The sequence below is a fragment of the Rhinolophus hipposideros genome (genome assembly GCF_964194185.1).
Source record: "Rhinolophus hipposideros genome assembly, chromosome: 12".
NCBI lineage: Eukaryota > Metazoa > Chordata > Mammalia > Chiroptera > Rhinolophidae > Rhinolophus > Rhinolophus hipposideros.
The window spans coordinates 38,368,893-38,390,782 of NC_138058.1; the positions used below are offsets into that span (position 1 = coordinate 38,368,893).

Here is a 21,890-nt window from a genome sequence, read left to right on the forward strand (position 1 = left end):
AAAAAAAAAAAGAAGCATTATTTTTCTAATTGCCTTCTATTGACGGATACTGAAAAACGACAAGTTGTCACAGTCGCGTTCAGATATATTTGACCCTCTCTAGTCTTCGTAGAAAGTGGCCAAGGTATCCCTGTCCCCGGCGTTCCGCCCGCACCACGGAAACGAAACTGCATCAGGCTCCGCCCCTCTGCAGAGTGAGCCAATCAGGGCGCAGCCCGGGCTGGGCGCGTGCCGGGTGTCATGGCGGCCTCCAGGCATTGCTGCTCGTGCCTCCGGCTGCGGCCACTGGGCGATGGCCCCCTCCGTCTGCCAGGGCGGGATCGGGCACTCACCCAGTTGCAGGTGCGAGCACTATGGGGTGGCGTGGGGTCCCGTGCCGTGGCCGTGGAGTTAGGCAGCAGGTAAGATATGACGTGCGTTCTTTGTCCTTTCACAAGTCATCCTGTCCCGCTAGCCCAAGTACATTCATCCCGCAGGACAGGAGTCTAGCACCTCTGGTCTCTTTCCCCTCTGTTTACCCCAAACCTAAATTCCAAATTTCCCTCTGCGGGGTTGGAGTCTGTCTCCCGGCACCCATCCACCTCCCTCCCTGTCTCTCAGCCTCGTGTCCTTTGCACCTGATCCTCCCTCTTGCCCAGTTCTGGGCTCCTTTCTCCAGCTAAGCCAGTCCACCAGACTTCCATTCTCTTTACTTTCGGGGATTCCTGGGCTCTGAAATAGGAAACATTCCTTCTCGGGATAATGGACTGACAATAGATGCTTACGTCATCCAGTTCGATTTACTGCCTAAAAGCGTGGCCCTGGGTACGAAGGGAAGGGAAACGTCAGTTTATTGAACACCAGTTGTATGACACCCTCGTTTTAAATCTGAAGTAAAGGTACTGTTACCCCATTTTATAGTTAAGAAAACAGAGGCTCAGAAATGGTTAAGTAACTTTTTCAGAGTCAACAAAGCTAGTGCAATGAAACTAAGTGGATTTTGAACTCGTGTTTCTCTGCTACAAAGCCCATACTTTTCCCAGGAGTACTTTTGCCAGAATTCACGTCTAAAATAACTTTAAAAACTCGCCTTGAATAATTTTTAAAATAATGAAACTGTGAACACTTTCTATATATACATATATTATTACATGTACTTTAAAAAACATTTTATCCTAGTTCATACAAAAAAACAGAAAAATCTGGTTTTGAATCCAGCATTCCTCCCTAACTTACTAAATGACTGATCTTGAACAAATTACCACTTTTTTATTTTGCAAAATGAGGAGACTGGACTAGATCAAGGGTCTGCAACCAGTTTTCTGTAAGGGGCCAGATAGTAAATGTTTTAGTCTTTGTGGGCGGCATACTGTCACATATTTGTGTGTATTTACAAGCCCTTTAAAAAATGTTAAACTACATTCTTAGCTGAAAAGCTGTGTAGAAACAGGCTATATACTCGTGGTTTGTTGACCCCTAGACTAGATGATCTCTAAGGCTCTTTCCACCTCTGGCATTCTTTGATTCTGATTTTTTCAAGGAGAGGATATCTCTTCCATTCTTCAAGGACTGAACATTCCTCACTGAAGAAATGACCCAGAACATTTTATTCAACAGACACCTACTACCTACCATGTTTCCCTGAAAATAAGACCTAGCCGGACAATCAGCTCTAATGCATCTTTTGGAGCAAAAATTAATATAAGACCCAGTCTTATTTTACTATAATATAAGACCAGTTCTTATATAATATGATATGATATGATGTAATATAATACTGGGTCTGATATAATGTAATATAAATTAAGACCCGGTCTTATATTAATTTTTGCTCCAAAAGATGCATTAGAGCTGATTGTCTGGCTAGGTCTTATTTTCGGGGAAACATGGTATATGGTAGGCATTAGCGACTCAAAGCAACAAAATCAGCCCCTGCCCTCCAAATTTTCCATAAATAATTTACTTTGAATCTTTTATTAATTAGTCAACCTGGACCTATTTTGTAGCTAGTTCTTTTTAAACCTGTGTCATGTGTTGTAACAACTGGATTCATAAATAGTATACCTTCCGGGTAAATACATTCTTTTATCTTTGTTCTAAGTTTGTTGCTTTTAACATTTATTGGGTGACTGCTGTGTACCATGCAGTTTATATTGTTATCATATGTATTCTTTACAATGCCCTAGGAGGTTGTGTACTATTGTGGTAAGTGTTTTTTAGATGTGTATTTAATACAGTAACCTTTGAGGCAACTGTTAAATTTTTTATTGAGCCTCTATTATATATTGAGCACCGTATAAGGGAGTAAGATAAACACAAGTTCAGTCCTGGGAAAATCACTGTGGGAGAGGTATGGACGGGTTGATAAGGGAGCACAGAGGCATATTTATCCCACCCTAAAGCTTGTCATTGAGGGTAAATCTTGAAGGGCAAGGAGAAAGGAGCACAGAAAGTGGCAAGTGCAATTGCAGAGAGGTGACAGAGTGCATTTGAGTAGCTACAAATAACTTACTATGAATGGAATAAGCTGATCTGTTTCAAATCCTCAGTGACCTCTTTATGTATGTCTGCAGAAACTGGGAAATAAGGCTGACATTGCTGCCTATTTCATATATATGTTAGCTTTATTAAGATATAATTCACATAACATACAGTTTACCCACATTGAATGTACAAGTCAGTGGGTTTTAGTATATTCATAGAGTTTTGCGATCATCACTATAATCAATTTTAGAACATTTTCCTCACCTAAAAAAGAAATCTCTGACTCATTAACAGGAATGTTCCATTTCTCCCCAAACCCCATAATCCCAGGCAACCACTATTCTACCTTCTGTCTCTATGGATTTGTCTATTCTGGGCATTTCATATAAATTGAATCATATGATATGTAGTCATTTGTGACTTCTTTCACTTCACGTGTTTCCAAGGTTTATCCATATTGTAACGTGTATCAGTACTTCATTTTCTTAATGCCTGAATAATATTCCATTAAATGGATTATACCACATTTTGTTTATTCATTCATCAGTTGACAGACAATTGGGTTGTTTCTATTTGGGGGCTATTATGAATAATGCTGCTATGGAAGTTCATGTGCAAATTTTTGCATGGACATATGTTTTCTTTTCTCTTGGGTATATACTACACCTAGGAGTAGAGCTGTGGGGTCATATGGTACTTCTGTGTTTAACCTTTTAAGGTATTGCCAGATTATTTCCCAAAGCAAGTGTACCATTTTACACTTCCACCAGCCGTGTATATGAGGGTTCCAGTTTCTCCACATCCTCACCAACATATAACCAGCTTAGTTTGTGTGAAGTAGTATCTCATTGTTTCTTTTTAATATAAATTATTTTTTTCAATTACAGTTGACATTCAATATTATTTTATATTAGTTTCAGGTGTACAGCATAGTGGTTAGACATTTATGTAATTTATGCAGTGATTCCCTCTAATTAGTACCTACCTGGCACTATACATAATTATTGCACTATCATTAACTGTATTCTTTATGCTGTACTTTACATCCCCATGACTGTTTTATAAGTATCAGTGTGTATTTCTTAATCCCTTCACCTTTATCACCCAGCTCCCCAAACCCCCACCCCTCTAGCAACCATCAGTTTGTTCTCTTTATCTATGAGTCTGTTTCTGTTTTGTTTGTTCATTTATTTTGTTCTTTAGATTCCACATAAAAGTGAGATCATATGGTATTTGTCTTTCTCAGTCTGACTTATTTCACTTAATATAATAGCCTGTCGGTTTATCCGTGTTGTTGCAAATGGTAAGACTTCATTCTTTTTTACGGCTGAGTAATACTCCATTGTATATATGTACCACATCTTCTTTCTCCAGTTGTCTGTTGATGGGCACTTACGTTGCTTCCATATCTTGGCTATTGTAAATAATGCTGCAGTGAACACAGGTGTGCATATGTCTTTTTGAATTACTGTTTTGGATTTCTTTGGATAAATACCCAAAAGTAGGATTGCTGGGTCATAAGGTAGTTCTGTTTTTAATTTTTTGAGGAACTGTATAGTTTTCCATAGAGGCTGTACCAATCCCCAGCAACAATGCACAAGGGTTCCCTTTTCTCCGCATCCTTGCCAACATTTATTTGTTGATTTATTGATGATAGCCATTTTGACAGGTGCAGGGTGATATCTCATTGTGATTTTAATTTGCATTTCTCTGATAATTAGTCATTAAGCATCCTTTTTTTTTTTAAGTTTCAAGTACATTAAACAATATAGTGATTAGATATTCATGTACTTCACAAAGTGATAACCCCAATAAGTCTATTATCCATGAGCATCTTGGTCTATTGGTTAACTCTATATCTCATTGTGGTTTTGATTTGCATTTCCCCACTGGCTAATGGTGTTGAGCATATTTACATGTACTTTTTGGCCATTTGTATGTCTTCTTTGGAGAGACATCTATTCAAATCCTTTGCCAGTTTTTAAAAATGGGTTGTCTTTTTATTGTTGAGTTGTAAGAATTCTTATATATCCTAGATACAAGTCCCTTATCAGATATATGATTTGCAAATATTTTCTCCTGTGGGTTTTCTTTCACTTTCTTTTTTTTGAAAAAATAGACCTTTTTTAAAAGCAGTTTTAATTTCACAGCAAAATTGAGAGAAAGTACAGAGATTCCCCACTTACCCCTGCGCCCAAATGCACAGCCTCCCAATTATCAATCCCCCCACCTTTCTATCAGTTTCTTAATGATATCCTTTGAAGCATGAAAGTTTTTAATTTTGATGAAGTCCCATTTATCTTTTTTCTTTTGTCACTTGTGCTTTTGATATCATATATAAGAAGACTTAGAAGTTTATTAAGATTTACTCCTATGTTTATTCCTGAGAATTTTATAGTTTTAACTCTCATACTTAGGTCTATGATCCATTTTGAATTAATTTTTATTTATAGTATGAAGAAGAGATCCAGCTTACTTTTTTGCATATGGATATCCAGTTGTCTCAGCACTATTGGTTGAAAGACTAGTCTTTCCCCCGTTGACGTGTCTTGGTACCATTGTTGAACACGAAGGTCTTTGTAGGCAATTTTTGAAGTATATATTTTGTCCTGAAAAGCAATAGGGAAATTTTAAACGATTTTAAATAGGGAAATGATCCAGTCTGTGGGTTAAAAGTCTACTTTAGTCAACAAGGCAAGGGATGATGAGACTATATACTAAGATGGTAAATGGGAATTAACATTTAGGAAAAGAACTTCTTTACCCCTAAAATACTTTATTTCTCATTTAAATTACTCTTGTACCTTGGTTTCTATAATATATTTTCACTTAAACAGCTCTTAAATTCCCCTTGAACTTTTAATAATTATTACGAACTCTATCCCATTTTTGTTTGTTTGATTTTTGCTGGGTGGGGTCCTGTGGGACTTGGTAACCTTTAATTCTTATGTTAGAATGTTTCACTATTTTATACTAAGCTGACTGATGACTTAAGTCCTGTTGTACTGAATTTTTATTTTTAAACAGAAAATTGGAAATATCCTCTGGAAAACTGGCCAGATTTGCTGATGGTTCTGCTGTTGTACAGGTAAAAAGTCCAGTTTTTTATACTGACATCTTAAAAATGGTTATAGAGACTGGCACTGAATACTTTTACAACATCATATAACTTCTGAGAATTGTGATAATGGTAATTCAGACCATTTCTAGACCTGTAAGATCTCTTCCAAACTTGGGGTTCTATTTTATTTTGTTAGTAAATTCTATAAAGCTTTTCTAGAGAAAGGACTTTACTGGTTTCTTCAATAGTAATACTTGGAAAGTTTTTCTTTAAGTATAGCCTAAATTTCCTCATAAGAAGTAGAAAATATAATTGGATGTGACTAAGCTGTCAGTGAGCCTTTTTTCTTTTAATTCTATTGCTTTTGAAAAGCTCAGTGACTGTTCTAATACAACCATGATCATGCCGAAGGGCTCAAGATTGGACTACTTGTGAAGAATTATTTTCATTGTCACTGGGTCATGGATAACAGTTTTCTTTCTTTGGGTTAAACTGGAGCAGGGATTCATTTAGTCACTACTTATATGTTAATATCTGGTTTTAAAAGAATTTGCAAGTATTGCTGTTTGTGTTTAAGTCAGGTGATACTGCGGTGATGGTCACAGCAGTCAGTAAAACAAAACCTTCACCTTCCCAGTTCATGCCTTTGGTGGTAAGTATTTGCTGATTTATCCAAACTGTCATATAGCATAAATGTAGATTTTGTCTTATTTTTGTCCAGTGTCTAGTGAATGTGAAACGTAAACTTCCCACAACAAATGATTTTCCTTAGTTGTTTGATACTGAGTAATTAAAAGAACTTAAACTGAATGAATTCTCATATTAGTTAGCATACTTCAGAGTGTTCAGGTTCCTAAATTGACAAGAATAGTTCAAGTGCATGAGTGCTTTGATGTTGAATATGAATCCATTGCTTCATAGGTTTCCCTTCAGTATGAGTCTGCAAGTATATGAGTATGTTTGCTGAAGAAAGAAAAGTTCCTTACAATTTGATGGCTTCTTTCTATTATGAATAAGGGGGAGATGCAGTTATATCTAACAGAGTTGATACAAAAAAGAAAATGTTCAACTTAACCAGAATAAGCTACTGTGGGGAGTAGTGAGGCTAGGTGGTCATCTGACTGCTAAGTGGTAGGCTTTTGAAAAATGAATTTGCTGAAACATTTCTATCAGCTCTCCTTTCCTTCAGTGATACAAAATGCTAAAAGTAAATAAAATATTCTCCACTCTTAGTCTGGAACATGTTGTTAGCAACCTCAGCAGAATTGGCATCATCATAGTATAATAGTTCTTAGGGACTAGTTTGTTAACGACAAAAAGCAGTCAAATAAACTTCATTTTCTTCATTGCTACTTCAGGTTGACTATAGACAGAAGGCTGCTGCAGCAGGTAGAATTCCCACAAACTATCTTAGAAGAGAGATTGGATCTTCTGATAAAGAAATTCTTACAAGTCGAGTAATAGGTAAGATCTTAAGATAGAAGCATTAACCCTCCCTGATATGCCTGTTAGCGTCTCTCTCTTCCATCTGTGTTCTATAATATCTCTTACATTTTCTTTCATTACATTAATACCGCCTAAGATTATTTACCTTCTGTATTCCCTCACTCAAATGTGGGCTCCGTGAGAGAAAAAACTTTTTGTTCACTACTGAATCCCCTGTACCTGCTACACTGCCTGTCACAAAATAGGTATTCAGTAAATATTTGTTGACTAAATAAATTAATTTCTATTGATCATATAAATCTCATGGCCCACACCTCTACTCTGTTGAATCTGTCCCTAGTCATTTTCATTTTCATGTTTAGCATAGTAATTCCCAAAAGCATTATATTCATCAGCTACTGAAATGTCTATAATCTTTCAAATCTTTCACATCCTTCAATATCGTGAGATTGTAGTTTATAGGTCTTCTACCCAGAAACTGCTAGTTTGTATATGTTTATATGCATTCGTCTGACACAGAATACCAAAGATTTTCTTTTGGTTTGCTATTGTTCTTAAGTCTTTTTCCTCTGCTTATATAACTGATACTTGTGAAATCAGAATGAAAAGTTGCTCCCCAATTTTAGACGTGTGTGTTCCTGCTCTGCTAATTTTTTGTTGTTAGGCCATGGTGTGTATTAATTGAAGCATTGACATTTGTCTTTGTCCTTTTCTGTAAATTAGTCTAAGGGGATTTTTTTTTCTTTTTCTTTTTTTTGACCGATTGAACAGGTAGCTATATTAATTTTTAGCTGATGTTTAATAGGGGGAAAGTTTTGAACTATAGAGCAACTTCTGTCAGGTCTATTTCATGTTTTCTTTTTTTCTTTTGGCAGATCGTTCAATTAGACCTCTCTTTCCAGCTGGCTACTTTTATGATACACAGGTAGGGTTTTCTTTATGTTTATTTGTTTCTATCTCAATCAGTCAAAATTGTTTAATGAATCTCTGTGATATACTTCCTAGGCTAAACATTACAAAGACCTATATACTTTAATTAAGGTACTATTTTATTTATTTGATAAAAATAAATGTGCCTTGCAAATATACCTTTGCAAGGATGTCACTGCCTCCAGAAATTATTTTCTTAAGTATAAGACATAGGCATGTTGTTGCAGTGTAAAGTAATTCATTAGTTTATTTTGTTTGTGCTTACAAACAAGAGATAACAATATTTTTACATACTAGAAATAGCCAACATTTACTGACTACTTTGAACATGCCCAGTATTGTAAATGCTTTACACACAATATTTCCAGTAATTTTCATAAGGACCTTTTAGGAATATGCTAGTATTTTTCCTTTTAAAGATGTGGAAACTCTTCACGCTTAATATGGTCAAGCATGTAGTTAAATGACAATCAGAATTAAGTGGTTTGACGACAAAGCCCCTTCTTTTAACCATGTTTTAGGCCAAGATGTTAACTGAAATGATAAAACTCCCAAATCAAGCATAGTTTGCTAAGTGCTTTGAATTTTTTCCCTTGTACCAGGTCCTTTGTAATTTATTAGCAGTAGATGGTGTTAATGAACCTGATGTCCTGGCAATTAATGGTGGTAAGTATAAACATAGAGATTAAAATTATCACTATTAATTTTTTTAGAAAGTAATGAAATACGTTTATTTCAGCTTTTTTTCCTTTCTTTTTTAAGCTTCGGTAGCCCTCTCATTATCAGATATTCCTTGGAATGGACCTATTGGTAAGTTAGAATTTGAAAATAAAAAACAGTTATGATTTTTCCGAAAATAGTAGTGATCATGCTATAGCAAGGACATAGATTTATTGGCTCTGATTTATTATCTCTTATTATTGTTATGTTGAATTAGATGATATTCTAATACATCTTTCAGTCCTTTGAGACATTTTCATCCTTGACTTGGATTGTGTTTCTGATAACAATATGTCATGGTGTTCGAGATTTTGGATCCTAAGATACTTTGATTTCTTGTTTGCCTCGTCTTTTGAGGACTAGGAAATTGTCAGAGTACATACTCTTTCAAGATAAACAAACATATGTTTGTATTTACTGCTTTTATCAGTTGTAATCATGCAATATAAAAACAATTCATCAAGTAAATAAGTATTAAGTGTCCTACATGCCAGATTCTGAGCTAAGCACTGAAGGAACAAAGGCAGACTAGGCACCAGCAATTCAAACACAAATGAGGCAGTTGTGGCTTTCAGTGTGAGTAAGGGAAACAAATAATTATTTATAAACACTATTATAAAGGTGTAGTCAAAGTGCTAAGAAAAGAATAGAGAAGAATAGGTTTAGTCTTGTAAGGTAAGGCTGTCGATGGGCTTCTCAGAGTCGTCAACATTTAAGCTGATCCTTAGTAGGATCAGATGGTAATCATTTGCCTTAGAAAAAGTACAATCTAGGCCAGGAGAAGATCATGAGCATAATCACAGAGGTGTGGAAGAAATGGTGTATTTGAACAACTCAGAGTGATCCAGGAAGGCAAGAAGGTAGGGTGGGGTAGGATGTTCTGTGGGCCTTAAATACCATGGTAGAAATATAGACTTTATTGTGGTCACAGTTGAAGACAGCGGTTGAAGCCATTGCTGGAATTGTGTCTTGAAAACTGAGAGTTTGTATTACACAATTGCCAATATTTTAATATATTTTAGGAGCAGTACGAATTGGCATGATTGATGGAGAATGTGTTGTTAACCCAACACGAAAAGAAATGTCTTCTAGTACTCTAAATTTAGTGGTTGCTGGAGCGCCTAAAAGTCAGATTGGTAAGTAGTTTAAGTACTACATATATTCTGGATTTTACTTACAAGTTCTTAAAAATGCATTTAATTTAAACTCGTTTTTTGTATGTGTGTTTTGTCTATTAGTCATAAAGATTTTTTTATTGGTGCCTTATTTTGGTAGTACTTTTGCTTTACATCAAACAATACTTAGAAATATAGAATGTTATACAACTTTGACTGAAATATACAAAAACCTTTACCAAGATAATTTTAGTAATTATTTTTAGATCGATAAGCTAGTCTGAAAATTAAAGTTCTAAATCTGGTAATAGATTAATTGTTTTATTAGTTTAAATATATTAATTTAGCTAATTGAGTCATTCTAAGCCTATTTGATGTCCTCTGAGAAACAAGGAACCTTTTTGGGGGGTAGAAAACTAGTAACAAAGTAGAAGGAATGCACTGGGTCATCTGCACTCCTTGTAACAAAAATGTCATAATTGTATGAATGAAAATCAGGGCCTGGTTCTATTGAAGAAGAATGGGCTTTAACAGAATGACCTGGGTTTGAAGCCTAGCATCTTCCACACATTAGCCATGTGACTTGACAAAATCATTAAGGTCTCTTATCAGTTTATTCTTCTACATGACATTTGATGTCTGGGACTTTTTGACATAGTACCTTCTTACCTGGTAACATTTTGACAGAATGTCAACTATTACACTTTTAATGCTTTTTAATTAGTGTATGAAGCACTGCGTTTCCAGCTTCTTTTGGATTATTGGTCAATAATGGAGTTAGAATTAGGTGCTATAAGATAGAACACATGTAACAGTTCTATGTTATCTACATATTAGTTAGGGGTTGTGTTGTTAAATTAAGTAACAAGGCTTTCTCTCAGGTAAAAGAAATTCAAAGGTAGTGAGTCCAGGAGAGTTATAACAGCTTAAGAAATCTAGATTCCTCTAGCTTTCTGCTCTATTATCCTCAAAATGTGGCCCTCATCTTCATGCTTATGAACTGGCTACCAGAGCTCTGGCCAGCTTATTGGATTTACAGGCAAGAGGAAGAAAAAGGAGGGGAATAGCCAAAAGGTGTGTGTGCCAGCTGAGTGAGTCGCCCTCTTTTTTGAGGAGTCTTCCTGTACGTCCCCAAAGGGCAGTTTCCCCTCACATTACATTCAGAAGTGTGACACATGACTACATCCTTAACTACCAGGGAGGCAAGGAAATGGTTTTTAAATTCTTCCTCCAGAGGGAGGATTCATACTGTGGAGAACTATCACAATGTAAAGAGGGTATTTCAAAGATTTGGGGGAGCTGTGAATAAGAAATCACCCCTACATTGTATTTAAGCATCTCAGAAAGGGCCATGAACAAAGGATTGGTTTACTGTTTAAAGTTCACTTGGTCCACATCTGAATTTTTTTTGCTTAAAGTTAGTTTCAATTAGTAAATTTATTTGGCTACTTTACAGAGTTGTTGTGAAACTTAGAGTCAAGGTTTATAATACCTAGTAGGCATATCAAACAGTTACTACCTGCTATTATTAAGACACAGAAGTAGACTTTCTTCTAAATGGTCACATAGCCTCTATTGGCCTTAGAGTTTAGCCAGTCTAATTTTACATAGATGTTGTAGGAATGAATTAAGGATCTTTACTGTATGTATGGCATGCCATAGAAACCCTATAGGTAGCCTTTGAGCTGGCTACCTTCTCAACTGTTGCTTTCTAGATGGAAGAATGAGACTCTAAAGAGTGCATAAACCATCGAAGGACAGTCTTGAGTAATTAGAGGGAGACTGAGAGTGATTCAGAACCAACCTGTAAGGAGACTGGTTTCAGAAATTAGCCCGCTCCATTTTATGATTTTTACATCACTATTTCCATGAACATATTAGCCAGCTCTCTGTGGTTTCATAGAGGTGCACCAAATATACATCTGACCCTATGTTCATGTTAAAGTTAAGATTGGGTCCAAGTCAAATACCACCATCATGGAACTTATGGAATACAAAAATAGAAAAAAGTAATTGCAATCATTTCATTATTAAAATATTTAGTAATCCAAATCTTTAAAGTATGACCTTTTTGGGGCAAGAATAGTTTCTTTGTGCTGTCAGCTACTAGATTACTTCAGCAGCCATTATTCTGTACAGTGCTATTTAGATGCTTGTTTTCAACTGATACATTTAATATCACTAACCTTTCTGTGTATATGAAGACATAATTCAGGAAAAAGTATACCAGTAACAATTTTTAAGAAGAAAATTGTATCTAGAATTCTCATAGCTTAAACTAAGCTCAAAAATCCTTTATCTTTACTGAAAATGATTAACAGCTTAGAGCAATCATTTTAATAAGCTTTTTTGTTTAAATTTTTACCTCTATGGTAGTGTTACCCAGTAGAACTGTCTGGAATGAAGGAAATGTTTTATATCCGAATATGTGGCTGCTGAGTACTTGAAATGTAACTGGAGAGATGAGACTGAGGAACTGAATTTTTAATTTTATATAATATTAATTGATTTAAATACAAATAGCCATATTGGGCCAGTAGTTACCATACTGGACAACACAAATCTATAGACTCAAAACTATAAGGAATTTTCTTCTAAAGCATTTTTAAAAATGAATTGCTTTAAAGTTTAATTGGTGAAACAAAGTTTATTTGAGGAATATTCAGTTTCTTTACCATATTCTTTCATATTCTCTTTTTAAAATCAATTTATTGAAGTGTAATTTACATATGTTAAATTACATTTTTTAAATATCTCCAATTTAATTCTGTGAAAGTGACAGAGGATGTTAGGGGAATACAGATGAGTAAAAGAATATAACCATCTCAGTATCATGGTTATCAGAGGAAGTATCTTCATTCCTCTAGTGAAATACTGAAACCTTACTTTCCTTTATCCTCCCCCATTTATAACATAATTGTTTTAGAACAGTTATATATTTAGAACCATAACAGGCAGTGATATAATTTTTGCTTTTGCTTCAGCCATCAAACAATTTAGAAGAGAAGAAAAGTATATTGTATCTACTCACATTTTGCCATATTCTTAACATGGTTTGCTTAACATGGCTTCTCTTCCTTCATTATTTCCTTTCTGTTTAGAGAACTTCCTTTACCATTCTTGGTCTGCTGATGACCAATTTTGTTAGTTCTCCTTCCTTCATCTAAGAGTCTTGATTTACCCTTCATTCCTAAATATTTTCACTGGGTATAGGATTCTGGATTAACAGTTCTTTTCTGTCAGCAGCTGAAAAATATTATACCATTTCCATCTGGTCTTCCTACTTTCTGATGATAAGTCTGATGTTATTTGAATTGTTTTTCCTGTATGGGTAAAGAGTCGATTTCTATGGTTGGTTTCAAGACTTTTTTCTTTGTCTTTGATTTTCAGAAGATTAATTATGATGTTTCCTTCTTTGAATTACCCTTTGTAGGGTTTACTCAGGTTAAATCTGTAGGTTTATGTCTTTGTCAAATTTGGGGAGCTTTCAGCTGTTTTTTCCCCCCGGGACTTTTCAGTCCTGCCATCTTCCTCTTTCCAGGACTCCAGTGACACCAATGTTAGATCTTAGATCTATAGTTTGACAGTTCTGATGCAATTGTTTCAGTTGATTGATGAAATTCCAACTCATAAAGCACATAAGGAGATTTCTTGTTTCATTCTAGTTTATACCTAGAAGTCTAGAAGTGACTTTTTAGATAGTAAGTCTTAATGACATGATGTGATTAAATTATTAGATATGATGCTAACTATGCATTACGTGATCTTTGACTTTGTGCAAGTTGAAAAATGCCAAGAATGACACACAAGTTGGCAGCACTCTATTCAGCCTTGCAGAAACCAAAGATAAAGCTGAATAACAGATTTTAGTGAGATACCATACTAAAAGCCCACTTTGAGCTACGCTGTTTTACATAGGAGTTTTACTATTACAAAACCATAAGAGCAACCTTTTTGTGGTAGTAGCTAGTGTCTTTTAAATGGCGTACTTGAAACAATGTCGCTGCACAGATTTTCCCACCTGTGCAAGAATTAGATAATGTGACAATGACAGAATTAAGGGGAAGGTCACATCAAATACTTGCTAAACAGGAAACATTTATTGGACACCTACTGTGCTGATATTTTAAAATTTTATTTTAAGCACATATTCACAATCAATGCAGTTGTATACTTTAAAAGGTAAGATTTTATGGTGTTTGAGTTATATCTAATAAAGATGTTATAAAAAAGTATATATAATTTCTTTTGTTTTTTATGAGAAATCCCTCATTTAAGAAAACTATAAACCTAATTTCAAATATCAAAGTTTCTTTATTCATTTACTGCTGTTTACATTTGGGAAGTATGTTGATTCTGAGGGGAAGAAAGGTGGATATACCATTAATAAACAAAATTGATCCATAGAATTTATGTCATGTCATGTTATTTGAAAATGCTATATTCGTGAAATGTTCAAGAGCAATCTTTTTTTTCTTTCTTTCTTTCTTTCTTTAAATAGTCATGTTGGAAGCCTCTGCAGAGAACGTTTTACAGCAGGACTTTTGCCATGCTATCAAAATGGGAGTAAAATATACACAACAAATAATTCAGGGCATCCAGCAGTTGGTGAGAGAAATTGGTGTTACCAAGAGGACGCCTCAGAAGTTATTTATCCCTTCGCCAGAGATTGTGAAACACACCCATAAGTAAGAACATCTGTATAAAAGAAACTATGAAATTGTCACCAGATTTAATTTTCTCTCAGAAAAAAAAACTTCCCATGTCCATGTATTACTTCTTAGATAGCATCCTTCTGTTTTAAGAGTTACTGCCAAAAATACCAGTGTAATGCATTAAAAAAGATAAACCCAAATACCTCTTCAATGATCTAAGTTTGAATCTCAAATGAAAAGGGGAGTGAGTTTATTGGTCAAGATTCAGATAATCCGCCTATCTCTCTGTGTCAAGGAAAAAAAGAGAATAAAGCATATTTGAATATCTAGGGAAACTGGTGAGGTTCTCAAAAGAAATCAAGTGTAACCACCATTATATGCCCAGTGCTTAGAACATTGTGACAGCATTTAGTATATAGCGCTTAGTATCACACTCAGTAAATGTGAATGAATCACCAGAAAATTATTTCATTTTATTTGAAATAAATTGAAAAATTTAATATTTCCCTTAGTATCAGTCTCACAGCCATCAGTCAGATTCAAGTGTTAAATAAACTGTTATATTCTGTGCTATATAAACAAGAGTTGCCTGCAATAACAGCCAAATGGACAGAACATAAAAAAGCAAGAAATTAAAAAGACAGAGTGTGTAAGAAAAATCTAAGGTGAAGTAAATTGAACAATTAAGAAGGCAGGCATAATACCATGTATGAGTGAGTCCCCTGAAAGGTGAGCAGAAAGAAATTTGTGTTCTTTACCATCCAAATGGTAAACAAATTAGCGATGTTAAAGAGCAATAAATACATGTTTTAATTTTTTATGAAATGTTTATTAAATATTTTAGCTTATTGTTAAATATTTCAGTTTTATTTGTAATATACACTACCTCATAGTTCCAAATATTATGCTGATGTTTTCCTTGTCTTAAAATAGACTTGCCATGGACAGACTCTATGCAGTTTTTACTGACTATGAACACGATAAAGTAGGTATACCTGGATTTTGTCTTATGTAATTGTTCTAGGAATTTTTTTTTGTCATAACTCACATAAATTGTTTATGAATGTTAGTCCTATTTTTATGAAAAAATCTCTAAACAGAAAGCTATACAAAAGCCTAGCTGTTTGTTTCTCCATTCTACTTTTGTTGATTAATACAAGTTTTAGGGACGTGTTTATATATTTGAATGATTCATAAACAGGTAATATTTCTGGTAAATCAATAGCCAGTTCTAATCCTTTAAAGAATACTACCATTAGAGAAATCTGAGTAGTATTACAATGTGTTAACTGTAAAGTAATTTAAAAATAGGAATGTTAAACTTAGCATGTATATATTAGAACTGAATCTCAACTTTCTTTTAGGTTTCCAGAGATGAAGCTGTTAACAAGATAAGATTAGATACAGAGGAACAAGTAAAAGGTGATTTTTTTTTTTTTAATTTATAAAATCTTTAAAGGAAATAATAGATTTTTAAATTTTTGGATGTGAGACCTCAAAATAATCAGTTATTCTCATTGCTCCTTAGTTTTATCTTCAGTAAACTTGTGGTAATGCTACATCATCCTAAGGTTACTATTAACTTCTATGAATGTGGTCAGCACTGCCTCTGACACAGAGTGGGCTCCAGTAAATGCTGAAGGTGAAATATTCCTGATCTTTTCTGGATCAGGCTTTTATACTCTAAGATGGGTATCCTTGTATCCTGTTATTTGAAAACCTGGAAGATGTTCTTTAAAATTCTTGAGTTGTTAATCTGTGAAATTGCAATACTAATAATATCTGGTTAATGGGGATTAAAGAGGAAATAATTTACTTCTATGCCTAGCATGTAGTAAGTGTTCAATAAATGTTAATTAGTGCTATTGTTATTAATACCATATGGAATTGTGAAATTTTAAATTTTAGAGAATTTAGCTCTCTAGAAATTATTAAGGATTTTATTATAGAGTATCAATCAGACATACCAAATATGACATATAGTTCTTGTTAGTTTTTCTGCTAACAGACAAATAACCTCTCACCTGATTATTTTAAAATTCTACTGTTTGCATTAATATTAAGGCCATTACTTGTAATTTCCATTGAAAAAGTTTGATCTTCTCTCTATATTTCATCCCATTAAGAATGAGAAGTTGTATAACACCTGTGGCCTTATTTAAAAAGAAAAATGATTTTGTGTTTGTATTATACATAGTAGAATATCTTCATGACTCTGGGTTCATAGGATAATATTTTTAATGTTTTGTTATTATTTTCCTCTCTAAGTACAGCCCCTTTAAAGCACAAAAGTTCATATTAAAGTGTAATATTTAAAATTATTCTTGCCTGACAAAGATATAGTACTTAATATATCTTTTTTTATGGCCATTTCTTATGTTCTGCTTACTTTAAAGTTATATTTAATAAATAAAATGCTTGAGAGAACAGTACTTGAAACTTGACGTAAGTCGACTGATAGGTAAAGTAGCTTAACATTTAAAAGCACAAGCCTAGGCAGACAGATCTGTATTCATATTACAGCTGTGCCAGTTACTACCTGTGGGGTCTCAGGCAATTTATTCTTATCTCTTTAGGCCTGTTTTTGCTTCTGTAGAATGGGGATAATAAAAGAATTTACCTCATAACTTATTACAAAGATTGAAGATATTTTTAAAAACCACACACAAAGTACTAGGGTAATGAAAGACCTTGGTAAATGTTAACTTAAAAAACCTGTTGGTAGAGATTTGCAGTATATAAAAAAAAATTATTCCTCTATTTGCAGACTAAGTTAAAAGTTCCTCAGGCAAAACAGTGAAGATGATGACTCTTAAAAGTGTCAGACTTCTCATAATATAGTTGGATGGATTTGTCAGGTAGCAATGCAATAGAGAGTGATTTCAAAGCACTATTCTGGTAGAATGCAACCAAAGTTCCCAGTAACAGTACATTTAAGTTATAATACTTGTGTCTCTCCTACTTGAGAACATTTGATTTATCTGCTTTGTTTGCCCAAGGACTAATGTTCAGAGTGAACTCCATTGGTTTACTTCCATAGCTAATTGATTTGATACTGTGAACTTTAAGAGAAATCCTATCTTCCAAAAAAAAAAGAAAATCTTTGTTTTGCTTTGTCTTTCTCCTATAGAAAAATTTCCAGAGGTTGATTCATATGAAATAATAGAATCCTTCAATGTCGTTGCAAAGGAGGTTTTTAGAAGTATTATTTTGAATGAATACAAAAGGTAAACATCCTTTTTTGATGGAATTGAAACATGCATTGTCTCTGCAAGTTGTCTTGAAAGTCACTAACTTTCTCAAAGCAAGGAACTGTTTTTTTTTAAGAGAACGGGGAAGAAGGATAATATTTATTTTATAAACGGGTACCTGTTGAACAGTGTGTGGATTTTGTGGATGTGTTTAACTGTTTCTCTGTGAGCCTCATGTATAGAGCAGTGCTCCACAGCCCTAACTGCACATAAGAATTACTTGCAGAGATTTTTAACAGTACAGATGTATGGGTTACAACCCCCAAGATTCTGGGGGTGGGGCCCAAGTACAGTTCTTAAAGTCTACAGGTGATTATGACATGCATATGGGGTTGAGAACTTCCAGTGGGATAAAAAGGTAATATGTGATTTTTCTGATTTCCAACACTGCTTTACACACTTATTTCCTTTATTGCTGTAGGTGCGATGGTCGAGATTTGGTTTCACTTAGGAATATAAATTGTGAGATAGATATGTATAAAATTCTTCATGGATCAGCATTATTTCAAAGGGGACAAACGCAGGTAATATATGTAAAAAGCTACATTTGCTGGTTCAGGGTTGCTTAATTAGGTAATAGAGGTACATTATGTACACGCTATAGGTTTTTTTTCATATGGAATGCATTACCCAAAGAAACGTGATTTTTTTTTTTTTTTTTTAAGATTTTATTGGAGAAAGGGAACAGAACTTTATTGGGGAACAGTGTGTACTTCAGGACTTTTTTGCAAGTCAAGTTGTCCTTTCAATCTTAGTTGTGGAGGGTGCCGTTCAGCTTCAAGTTGTTGTCCTTTCAGTCTTAGTTGCAGGGGGCGCAGCCCACCATCCCTTGGGGCAGTTGAACCGACAACCTTGTGGTTGAGAGGACGCACTCCAACCAACTGAGCCATCCGGGAGCTCAGCGGCAGCTCAGCTCAAGGTGCCATGTTCAATCTTAGTTGCAGGGGGCAGAGCCCACCATCTCTTGCAGGACTCGAAGGATTGAACTGGCAACCTTGTGGTTGAGAGCCCACTGGCCCATGTGGGAATCGAACCGGCAGCCTTCAGAGTTAGGAGCATGGAGCTCTAACTGCCTGAGCCACTGGGCCGGCCATATGTGATTTTTTTAAAACATTTTTAAAAGCTTTTTTGAGGTACACAAAATTGAGTTACTCATACTCCTCAATTTATGGCATATTGTCATTGGTCTTTTCAAAACCTTCATTTGTTTTCTCCATTTAGCCTGTACTTCAGTCCTTTTCTTTTCACTTACATAGGCACCCATTCTCTTGTATTTAACATATATGTATCTATTGTTTTTGTGTATGGTATAGTGCTTTGTACCTCTTTCTTACGTTAATCACTAAGTTGGCTACTCTCATGGGTACAGGGTGGCATGCCATTCTTTTCATTTGTAATGCCTCCATGAAGAGTGAGGCTGAGGATCTGTATATAATAACCAGTCAGCATGGGGGCTGCCCACCTCTAGGGCCCGATTTTCACATAGTGTCCCTGGAGCTGAGCAGAGTCGTGGCACTGGGTCAGGTTTGCTCTTTTATGAATTATGTGTTCATATCCTTTGGCTAATATTTTTTCTTTTTTAAATGTGGTTTACTATCTACTTCCTGCTATTTTTCAGTGATTTGTTATGTGTTTAAAAATAAACCCTTTTCAGTAACCAGAATTTGTATGTATCATCTACCTCTTTCTCATTCATATACCTTTTAACTTTGCTTGTGGTAGCTTACTATATGTCTAGAATAAACCTGAAATCTTTAGTTTTAATGTAGTTGATCCTTCCATTGTTTACTTTTGTGGTTTGTTTCTAAAGTCTTTTTTTAAGAAATCCTTCCTTATTCCCAAAGTCACAAAATAAGCACCTACTTTTTCTTTCTATTAATGTTCTAGCTTTAGCTATCAAATTTAGACCATTAATCTATATTGGAATTTATTCCTACACATGGTGTGAGTTGGAAACCTAGAGCGTGAGCCAATTTTATAACACTGTTTACTAATAATTCATTTTTCCTGTTGATGTGCAATGTCACCTTATATTCAAAGTTTATATCATAAATACACTTTTGAAATATATTCTGTTACATTGTTCTGTGAGTTTCCTGGGCCACTGTCAAACTGTTTTAATTATTTTGGTTAGGGGGTATGTCTTAATATCTGAAAAGCAAATCCTTTCTTATTTTCCCTTCTCCCCTCAATATTGTCTTAGCTATTTGGATACATTTGTGTCCTCACTTAAATTTTATTATTATGTCAAGTTCTGAAAAAAAATTTCTAGGATTTAGATTGGTATTTCACTGAAATTATGGATTAATTTGAGAGAGAAATGATTTTTTTACAATTTAAATCAGTCTTAGCTATTGTCTTAGCTATTTGGATACATTTGTGTCCTCACTTAAATTTTATTATTATGTCAAGTTCTGAAAAAAAATTTCTAGGATTTAGATTGGTATTTCACTGAAATTATGGATTAATTTGAGAGAGAAATGATTTTTTTAAAATTTAAATCAGTCTTCACAATGAATATAGCCTATTTCACCTTTGATTGAGGTTTTCTTTTATGCCTTTTAATAAAGTTTTTAAAATAACTCCTTTATGATATTCTACATACTTTTGTTAGCAATTCTGACAATCATTGCCTTTTACTTAGTGTTTAGTCTGTTAATATTCAATTTAATTATTTATGTGATTGAATTTAGGTCTGTCATTTTATTATTTGGTTTTGTTTGGCCCCTGTTTATTGTTTTTCTGTTCTTTCTGTCTTTTTGAATTAATTGAACATATTTTTAGAGTTCTGTTTTTGTTTGTCTATTTGTTTTTTAGCTATACTTCTGCATTATTTTCTAGTGGTTACCATAGAGAATACAGTATACATCTTTAACTTTTCAGTTTTTTTAGAGTTAATTCTGTACCACTTCACATAAAATGAGGAAAGTTTGCAAGTATTTAGGTCCATTTGCTCCTCCTTCCATTTTTTTATACTGTAGTTGTCTTATCAGTTACATTTATATATGTTATAAATGCCACAAGGCAATGTTATAGCTTTTAATTCAAACAATCATAATATGTTTTAAAGAGGGGTAGTTTTTTTTTCTTAATGACCCACATATTTACCATTTCTGATGCTTTTTATTTCTTCCTGAAGATCCAAGTTTTCATCTAGTATTATTTCCCTTCAATCTGATAAAACTTCTTTTGGTATTGTCCTATGGGTCTTCTGGCAACAAATTCTTCTTTTTCATTCATCTGAAATGTCTTTATTTTGCCTTTAATTACAAAGAACTGTTTTGCTGTATATAGATGCTGAGTTGATGCTTTTTTTCTTTCAGCACTGAAAAATGTTCCAATGGTTTTGTTTTGTTTTGTTTTCCATTTTTGTCTGATGAAAAGTCAGGACTCATTCAAATCATTGTTCCCTGTATATTATTTATTTTCTTCTGTGTGCTTTTAAGATTTTGTCTTTGGTTTTCAGTAGTATGAGCATGAAAAGTGTGGTTTCTTTGCATTTATCCTGCTAAGTTTCCTGATCTTGAAGACCACAGGGCTCTGCCTCTCTTCCTACTGTAAAATTGTGTCTTTCATTTACCTTGAGAAATTTCAGCCATCATTTCTCCAAATATTTTTTGTACCTCATTCTCTCTTTTATTTCCTTGCAAATACATATGTTAGTCCTCTTGATATTGTCCCACTGGCCCCTGAAACTATGTTCTCCCTCACCACCCTGTTCTTCAGACTGGGCAATTTCTATTAATCTGTCTTCACGTTCACTGACTCTTACTCTTGTCATCTCCTTTCATTGTGAGATAATATATTTTTCAGTTCCTTAATTTCCATTGGTTCTTTTTTATGTCCTTGAGTATAATAGCTATTGAAATCCCTGTCTATTAATCCATCATCTGAATTAGCTCAGGGTCAGTCTCTAGTCATTGTCTTTTTCCCTTGAGAGTGGGCCCTGTTTCCAGTTTTTTTTGTAGGTTGTATCCTGGACATTTTGAATGATATGTAGAGTCTCTGGATTATGTTATGTTCCTTCAAAGAAGACAGATTTTTTTTTTTTTTAAAGATTTTATTGGGGAAGGGGAACAGGACTGTATTTGGGAACAGTGTGTACTTCCAGGCCTTTTTTTCCAAGTCAAGTTGTTGTTTCAATCTTAGTTGTGGAGGGCGCAGCTCAGCTCCAGGTCCAGTTGCCGTTGCTAGTTACAGGGGGCGCAGCCCACCATCCCTTGCGGGAGTCAAACCAGCAACCTTGTGG

General features: G+C 34.5%; 1 protein-coding gene across 4 annotated transcripts in view; it reads left to right on the forward strand.

Annotated features, from left to right (window-relative positions):
• The first annotated feature begins 202 nt into the window (after positions 1-202).
• Positions 203-21,890, forward strand: part of PNPT1 (polyribonucleotide nucleotidyltransferase 1) — a 42,619-nt gene continuing 20,931 nt past the window's right edge. The window contains exons 1-13 of one of the 4 annotated variants that reach the window (XM_081069169.1): positions 203-401; positions 5,491-5,551; positions 6,102-6,176; positions 6,883-6,988; positions 7,846-7,895; positions 8,503-8,566; positions 8,663-8,710; positions 9,643-9,756; positions 14,237-14,423; positions 15,324-15,375; positions 15,755-15,812; positions 17,521-17,617; positions 18,063-18,165. In XM_081069169.1, coding sequence (XP_080925295.1) covers positions 241-401; positions 5,491-5,551; positions 6,102-6,176; positions 6,883-6,988; positions 7,846-7,895; positions 8,503-8,566; positions 8,663-8,710; positions 9,643-9,756; positions 14,237-14,423; positions 15,324-15,375; positions 15,755-15,812; positions 17,521-17,617; positions 18,063-18,165 — 1,176 coding nt within the window. In that variant the 5' untranslated portion in view covers positions 203-240. The remainder of the gene's footprint in view (positions 402-5,490; positions 5,552-6,101; positions 6,177-6,882; positions 6,989-7,845; positions 7,896-8,502; positions 8,567-8,662; positions 8,711-9,642; positions 9,757-14,236; positions 14,424-15,323; positions 15,376-15,754; positions 15,813-17,520; positions 17,618-18,062; positions 18,166-21,890) is intronic. The other 3 variants (XM_081069172.1, XM_081069171.1, XM_081069170.1) reach the window with 3 other exon arrangements.